Genomic DNA, 8,783 nt, shown 5'->3' with positions numbered 1-8,783 from the left:
AAAAAAAACCCTGTTTGCTCTGTTAAATCTTGCTTAAAATATTTATTGTTTTTAATCCTGATGGTTCCCAGGCTCCGAGGACGAGAGGCGTGTATATGAGAAGGCCCAGCACCACAACAAGCTACAGAAGAGTGGAGAAGAGCCAGGACTCCATCTCAAGGTTTTTAATGTTCATACATATTCAGTTGTACCAGGGGGAGAGCAAATACTGTAAATATATATGTATCTAATATATCTATAAACAAAAATCCTCTGGTGTTTAAAGTACCTGAAAGCCATGCTTGAGTAAAAGTACAGATATCTTACCAGAAAATAACTGGTAAAAGATAATGTCACCTATTAGAAAATGACTTGAGTTAAAGTCTTAAAGTATCCGATGTTTACTTAACTTAAGTATTAAAAGGAAATTTGTGTTATTAAATGTACAGTGAACCCTCGTTTTTCGCGGGGGTTACGTTCCAAATAGAAACCGTGATAGGTGAAATCCGTGAAGTAGTAACCTTTATTTTTTTTACAATTATTATACAATGAAATACTCCGTAATACATTGAAACCAAAGAACAAAACCTTTTTACAAGCCCAAGCATTTGTTTAACAAATAAAAGTACTGTATAAATGTTTTTTTTTTTTTACAAATAACTACTGTACTGTAAAATAATAATTTGAATCATCAATACGAACTGAAGGCTTCAAATTGCTGAGATCGGCACCGCCCCACTGCGACCCGAGTCATTGGATTAGAACAGGAGGAAATGAAAAATGATTATGAAAACAAATACAAAGTACAGTAGGACAAATAGTGACTCGTGTATTTCACTGCTCTTCTGACTGAGCTGCTGCATCCTGACTCCACTCTGGAGCGGTTTTTTCTTCTAAAGCCGGCGGTGCAGGTGTGGTTTTTCGAGAGAAGAACATAGTTATCGGTAGTTGTTGTCGCTCTTTTTTCTTCTGGGCAAAAAGATTCTTATAAACCGACATGCCACCATCGATTATTTTTAATTTGGCAAGCTACGTGTACATATTAAACCGCAACGTTATTGACAAACAGGTAGAGAACAAGCGGAGAGACTGTTTAGCCAATCAGAATGCAGAACATAATGCACGATGCAAATCCGTGAAGCAGCAAGACCGTGAAAGGTGAACCGTGTTATAGCGAGGGTTCACTGTACTTAAGTTTTAGAAGTAAAAGCAAATGCTGTAATTAAAAAAAAAAAAAAAGCAAGCGTTAAAGCGACACTGTATCCGGGGCCACTGTGGCTACAAGTGAAAATCAAGATTAATCTTGTTCAGATATTATGATGTTGTTGCGACTTGCTTGCATCAGACATGCCTTGGCTTGAGTGGAAATACAATGTAGAAACTTAAGCAGGTCTTTGAGAGCACTTGATGATGGAGCTCTCAAGCTCCAACCACTGATTCACCAGAGCTGCTTGTGGGCAGTCTGTATTATCGAGCTATCAAATTCCCTCCAATTGTATTTTGTAGTAATGAAGTAGCTCAAATGTATTGGAGTAAAAATATATATTTTGTTTAGTAAAAGTGAAAGTTGACAGAAATATAAAAATTCCATTCAAGTTCAGATACTCCAAAAAAACATACTTAGGTACTGTAACCAAGTATTATTACTTTGTGACATTACACCACTGCAAAAATCACAGAAAAGGACTCAAATCGATATTTGAGCTTCAGAGAGATTACATCATCTGTGTCTAAACTACAGAACGAAAGAAGAAGGAAATGAAACAAAACAGTAATGGTGTCAAAGTCATGCAGCAGACTGTGGCCAAGTCAGAGTAAGTTAAACGGTCACAAGTTGAACATAACCAAGATGGATATGACAAGTGGTTTTCAAACTGGCGTGAATTCAAATATGAACCACATTCATGATTGTATTGATTTGTTTATGCCAGAGATAAAACTATACAAAGTGAATTAGCTTTGAAATTATTTGGACCTTACATAAATTAATATAGAGCTGATATATTGATCCAAACAGAATCATGTTGTTTCAGATTGTATTTAGACGAGATGAATGAAATGTAAAATCCATTTGAATGAATTTTATTATTAGATGGACCATGAGTGTCCTAAACAAAAATCCCCTCATGATTCTCATTTAAGATCAAGCTCTCCAACAACATGATCGTGGGCTCAAACTTTGAGGTGTTCGCTATCCTCACCAACGACTGCATAGATGCAAGGACCTGCAAGTTTCGCTTCTTAGCCACAGCGGTCAGCTACAACGGCAGACGAGGAGACAACTGCGGATTTGCTTCAATTCAAGTGGAGGTGCTGCCTGGAGAAGGTTAGCTCTGATGTCAGTGTGAGCCGTGAATTTAATGAACTCACCAAAAAACATGAACCAATTGTTAGGAAATGCCCCAAAATTTGAGGTACCTCTTTGAAACAAGGTGTAGCATGATTTGTGCTACCCGGGTCTCCTGGACACAGATGACGCGCTCAGTCGTACGTTCGTGTGTAAAATGCCTTTATTTGCCCTGACCACACACCAATGTCTCCGTGCAACTGCTCCTCCTCAGCCTCCTTCTCCCTGTTCCTTTTATAGGGGAGAGCTCATCCGTTCATATTCGGCTCAGCTGTGCTCATTACACCTTCATGGCATCGTTCCCTGAACCACTCCTCACACTCTCTACCCTCTGCAGCTGAGTTAACCACACCCTGCCACCACATACCCCCACCGCCCGACTTAGGCCGCGGAGCCATCCAGCCTAACCTACTCCCCTTCCCCCCCTGAGAGCGGGAGAGGAAGTCAGCCACAGTCATCTGCGCCCCGGCCTATGGACCACCTTGAAGTTAAAAGGCTGTAATGCCAGATACCACCGAGTTATCCAGGCGTTGGTATCCTTCATGCGGTGGAGCCACTGGAGCAGAGCGTGGTCCGAACAGAGGGTGAATGAGCGTCCCAGCAGGTAGTACCGCAGGGAGTCGACCGCCCACCAGATGGCCAGGCACTCTTTCTCTACTGTACTGTACCTGGCCTCCCTCTCCGATAACTTCTGGCTGATGTACACAACAGGGCAGTCCACCCCCCGCACCTCCTGAGACAAAACAGCCCCCAGCCCTCTGTTCGACTCATCAGTCTGCTGCGTAAAGGGGAAAGAGAAGTTAGGGGTGTGGAGAAGTGGGACACAGAGAGCCTGTTTTACCTTCTCAACCGCCCGCTGGCACTGCTCTGTCCACTGGACCGGATCTGAGGCACCTTTCCGAGTCAGGTCAGTCAACGGAGTGGTCAGCTCCGCGAAGCCCGGGATAAACTGTCTGCAATACCCCGCCAGCTCCAAAAACCGCCTCACCTCTTTTTTTGTTTTGGGCTGTGGATAGGCTGCGATAGCCGCCATCTTGTCCACCTGGGGGCGCACCTACCCGCCGCCCAAGTGGTACCCCAGATACCGGTCCATGAGGCATTGGAAAGTGGCCGGTGCACCGAACAACCCAAAGGGAAGTGTGGTGAATTGGTATAATCCAAACGGAGTGGAGAAGGCCGTTTTTTCCTTGGACTCTGGCGAGAGAGGAATCTGCCAGTAGCCCTTGGTTAAATCCAGTATCATGAAGAAACGTGCAGTGCCCAGCTGGTCCAGGAGTTCGTCGACCCGGGGCATTGGGTACGCATCAAATCGTGACACATCATTCACCCTGCGATATTCCACACAGAACCGAATAGATCCATCCTTCTTGACAACAAGAACAATGGGGCTACATCAGGCACTGTTGGACTCTTCTATTACTCCCATCTCCAGCATAGCTGCCAATTCTCTCTGAACAATTTTTCTCGTGTTCAGGTAGCCTGTAGGGTCACGACCGCACCGTCACGCCTGGAGACGTCTCAATGTTGTGCATTATGAGGTTCGTGCGTCCTGGCAGGAGGGAGAACACATCAGCAAACTGCTTCTGCAACTGGGCTATGTCTGTTCTCTGGGTCCCGGAGAGATGGGCGTCATAAGGGAGCGAGGCAGGATTAGTGGACTTTGGAACCTCTGGCCCCAGCTCCTCTCTCTCAGATACCGCAGACACCAGAGAAACAGACTCCGCCTCTCTCCATGCTTTTAAGAGGTTGAGGTGGTAGAGCTGTGTAGCTCCGCCCGTGTCAGACCGCACCACCTCATAATCGACGTCCCCTACTCGCTGTGTGACCACAAAGGGCCCTTGCTACTTGGCGAGGAGTTTCGAGCTGGAAGAAGGAAGCAATACAAGTACCTTTTCTCCCGGTGTGAATTGCCTCAGCTTGGCCCCTCTGTTGTACAGCCGTTGTTGACGCTCCTGGGCCTGGAGCAAATTCTCACGTGACATCTGACCCAGTGTGTGGAGTTTTGCCCGCAGGTCCAGGACGTACTGAATTTTACTTTTGCCGGGGCTCGGACCCTCCTCCCAGTTTTCCTTAAGCAGGTCGAGCACCCCTCATGGTTTCCTGCCAAACAGCAGTTCAAAGGGAGAAAATCCTGTAGAGGCCTGGGGGACCTCCCGCACTGCAAACAACAGAGGATCAAGCCATTTATCCCAATTACGTTCATCGTCGTGTATAAATTTACGAATCATGGACTTTAAAGTCTTATTCAGATGCTCCACAAGCCCGTCAGTCTGTGGGTAATAAACACTGGTCCGAATAGACTTAATGCCCAGTAATCCATAAAGTTCTCTCGGTGTTCGTGACATGAACGAGGTGCCCTGGTCAGTCAGAATCTCTTTCGGGATTCTGACTCGGGAGATGACCTGAAACAGAGCCTGCGCAACACTCTTTGCCGAAATGCTGTGCAATGGCAGTGCCTCGGGATATCGTGTTGTGTAATCCACCAGAACTAACAAAGCAATATTCGCGTGCGCTCCGGTGAAATGGCCCGATGAGGTCCGTGCCAATACGTTCAAATGGGAACTCCATTAAGGGTAGAGGATGTAAAGGCGCCCTCGGAATGGCCGGCTGGTTTACCAGCTGACACTCCGAGCAAGATGCACACCAACAGCGCACATCCCCCCGGATGCCCGGCCAGTAAAACCGGGCCATTATCCGGTCCAGAGTTTTATCATATCCCATGTGGCCAGCCATCGGGTTATAGTGAGCCGCCTGGAAAATCATTTCTCGACGGCTTTTCGGCACCAACAACTGGGTGTTTTCTTGACCTTTTGAGTGTCACGACTCACTCTATACAGTCTGTCCCTAATCAATGAAAAGTGCGGATATACTTGCGCTGCGTCAGGGCGCACCAGCTGACCATCAATTCTGATCACTTGGTCAAAGGCGAAGTGCAGAGTATCATCCCGAGACTGCTCAAGTGGACAATCCTCCATGGAGCGTAATTCGGGAACCGGTGGAGTCTCCACAGGAGTCTCCGCTGGTTCCCCCTCCCTCTCTGCAGCGTCGGACAACCTCGCGTCGCCGCTGAGCACAGCACACATCCCGCATGTCCCTGTCAGTTGTGAACGCACCCCCGTACACTGCCCCATTAATTTATGAAACCCGGGCCAATCTGTCCCCAAGATTAGGGGGTGCGTAAGGCGGGAGTTAACCGCAGCCTTCACTTTATGTTTTTTCCCCTCATATCTAATTTCTACAGCCACCACCGGATAATGGTGAACATCGCCATGCACAGACTTAATTCTCACCCACGATGCCTCCACCAATGCCCCAGGCTGAACCAGGCTCTGGTGGATCAGCGACTGCATACAGCCCGAATCCACCATCGCCTGATGTGTACCCCCCTAGATCCTTACCGGAACGCGATACATTGCTCCTGGACCGGGGGAGGGTGTTGGAGGGCTGGCAACCCGAACCGTCTGTCCCGCTTCCATTAACGGACATTCCCTCTGGCAGTGTCCGGGCTGCCCACACCTCCAACACTCCTGCCCTGGTGGTTGAGGAACCCCCTGCAGGTTGGGAAGGGTGCCGGGGCCGGCCTGACCCGTGGGATCAGTGAACCTGGGGGTTGTTAGTGCCCGCGAAGCTGGCAGGGCCCGAGCCACCCCCGGTTGCTGGATCCTCCTCCGCGGCGCAGGAATCGGTCGGGCTGCAGCTGGCGGCCGACCACCATCTCCCTGCCCGCTGGGATAAACCGCGAGGTCGTCCTCGGCAAGGGTGATGGCGGCCTCTAGTGTCGCCGGATGGTGGCAGCGGACCCATGCCACTGTCCTGGCCGGCAGTCCCTCCGTGAACTGCTCCCCCACGATCTTGTCCACCATCGCTGGCGCTCCTCCTGCGCTCTCCGGCTGCAGCCATCTGGTCGCCAAGTCCCTCAGTCACTGAGCGAAGGCGAATGGCCGGTCCCTTGGCCCCAGCTTAGCCTCCCGGAAGTTCATCCTGTGGTCCTCCGGGGACAGGCCCAGCCGGTCCATAATGACCCTTTTCACATCCACGTACCGTCGTCTGGCCCCGGGAGGCTCCATAGCTGCTGTCTGCACCTCCCCTGTCAGGAGAAGCAGGAGTCGCACCGCCCACTCCGCTGCCAGCCAGGCACACGCCTCCGCCATCGACTCAAACATGTCCATAAAGGACTGGACTTCATCCGCCGGCGTCATCTTGTGCATGGCCACCCCAGTGAATGACGACGGTCCTGACGCTGGTGGGGCTGCCGCTGGCCAGGCCGCGAGCTGTTCCCAGGGGTGGGTCTGTCATTCGGCTTGGGCCTGCAACGCGCCCAGGAGCTGGCGGTTCGCCTCCGCCTGGTCGTGCTGCATCGCCGTGATCCCGCCCAGCATCTGCTTGAACACGACGATCAGCTGCGTCGGCATTCCGCTCTGCTGTTCACCTGTGTCCATGCCCCACATTGGGCGCCACTGTAGCAAGATTTGTGCTACCGGGGTCTCTCCTGGACACAGATGACACGCTCAGTCGTACGTTCGGGTGTAAAATGCCTTTATTTGTCCTGACCACACACTAATGTCTCCGTGCAACCGCTCTTCCCGAGCCTCCTTCTCCCTGCTCCCTTTATAGGGGAGAGCTCATCCATTCAAATTCGGCTCAGCTGTGCTCATTACACCTTCCCGGCACCGTTCCCTGAACCACTCCTCCCACTCTCTGCCCCCCGCAGCTGAGCTAACCACACCCCGCCACCACACAAGGTCTTTATCTGTCAAAACTATTTCTCAATTGGACATTGTCTTAATGATATCTTAAAGCATAAAATGTGTGTTTTCAGAAAGGTGCCTGTCCCTCAAACTGGAGTATGACAGTTATGGAGCAGCGATCACCTCCGACAGGCTGATCCGTCTCTTAACCATCGCCTACGACAAGCGGTTGGACGCTTTCCACAAGTCTGAGAAGACCCTCGTGCTTGATGAGCCAGAAATAGAGATCAAGGTAAGGATGGAGGGACAGTGAAAGAAACCAGAAAACATGTCACATTTCAGGAGAATATATCTGAGTGAGTAAATGGTGTTTTGACATTCCTGGACGAAACTGAACTTGAGTAGCAAGAAATCAGTGCACATAAATTTAAGCATGAAGTACATTAATAAACTGTTTTTCACAAGGCAGCCATGTCCAGGGGCATGATGTTTTTGCAACGTCTTATTCCATGCGAACGTTCGTCAACTTAGGTCAACTTCTCTGTGACATGACAATGTTCTGGAGAAAATCTTTTCTGTCCATTATTTAACATCATAACTCGTGAACAGAAGAGCAGATTTGGACTATATTTCATCTTTGGTCAGATACTGAATTGTTGACACTAATCTTGGGTGTTCACCCTCTCGAGCCTCCTTCTTGAATATCTATACTGAACCTTGAACCTTGACTCAGGTATCCACATGTACAGAAAAGTAAAGTATTTGAAAAGTTTCCACTGTTTTCTTTTTTTATTTGGTGAGTTGTAATTAAATTGTAGAGGTTCATCATGATACTTTTAAACATTTGCATTTCTATATTAACTCTTACTTTATGAAACCTGTTTTCCTAAACCTTTCTCTGCAGCTGGAGGGAGAGGCCACAGTGAACCAGTCTGTGACGGTACAGCTGACCCTGTTGAACCCTTTACCAGAACCGCTGCAGGACTGCAGCTTCACCATAGAGGGGAACAACCTCACTGACGGCAAACCCATAACAGCAAAGTATGTGTTATGCAGCAGTAACTGTTACGTAGATTTCTATACTTTCCTACTGTTTTCTACTGAGCCATTTTACTCTTGTCACCCATTCCAGTTTATCTGCTGTTTAATGGACAAGAAGATGTCTGTACTGTAATCAAATTTGATGTAGCTTTTGAGTCAAGGCCAAACAAACCTCACCCAAAACCCCTCTAAACGTTTCCCTGCAGCTGTCACACTGGGATGCCTAGTTCTGTTATAAATGAAATGTTAGTTTCAGCTCTCAATATAAGCTGCTGTTCTGTTACCCAGTTACAGTGAGAATATCTTAAAAATAAATATCAGCTTTCTGCCTGTGCTGTGTACTTACAAACAGAGATAAAACAGTTTGGCTGATGTTGCTCTTTGTATGATTCCTGCAGGATTGGAGCCGTGGGCGCCGCACAAGAAGCCAAGGCCCGTATTGAGTTCATTCCCAGCAGTTCTGGCTCCAACGTGCTCCTGGTGAACTTTGATAGCGAAAAACTGAGGAACATCAGAGGCTACATTATTGTTGTTGTGAGAGGAGAATGAGCCAGGACAGAGTCTCATTGCATCAACAGATTTCAGTTTAATTGAATTACAGTGGCATTCAGAGCTGCTGCTAACATAGAGGCCTGAGGCTTTATGTTTTTTTAATCCACTTATTATTTGTATCCTCTTGTTATACTCGTATATGTGCACCTGTGCTAGATGGGAAAACTTGAGGAAAG

At 48.3% G+C, this 8,783-nt stretch overlaps 1 protein-coding gene across 1 annotated transcript; it reads left to right on the top strand.

The window, feature by feature from the left end:
• Nucleotides 1–71: 71 nt before the first annotated feature.
• On the top strand, nt 72–8,768 carry LOC138615237 (protein-glutamine gamma-glutamyltransferase 2-like; the record flags this gene model as incomplete). Its single annotated transcript, XM_069688822.1, has 5 exons — nt 72–160; nt 2,122–2,305; nt 7,146–7,306; nt 7,919–8,055; nt 8,454–8,768. Coding segments are annotated over 5 exons (722 nt in total), but the record flags the coding sequence as incomplete, so codon positions are not given.
• Nucleotides 8,769–8,783: the final 15 nt, after the last annotated feature.

This window comes from Brachyistius frenatus, unplaced genomic scaffold, assembly GCF_029030835.1.
Source record: "Brachyistius frenatus isolate BFR_SWC_R1_liver_20210118 unplaced genomic scaffold, ASM2903083v1 Contig_805, whole genome shotgun sequence".
NCBI lineage: Eukaryota > Metazoa > Chordata > Actinopteri > Embiotocidae > Brachyistius > Brachyistius frenatus.
The sequence above is the reverse complement of the archived record's forward strand: the minus strand, read 5'-3'. Positions and strand labels throughout refer to the sequence as shown.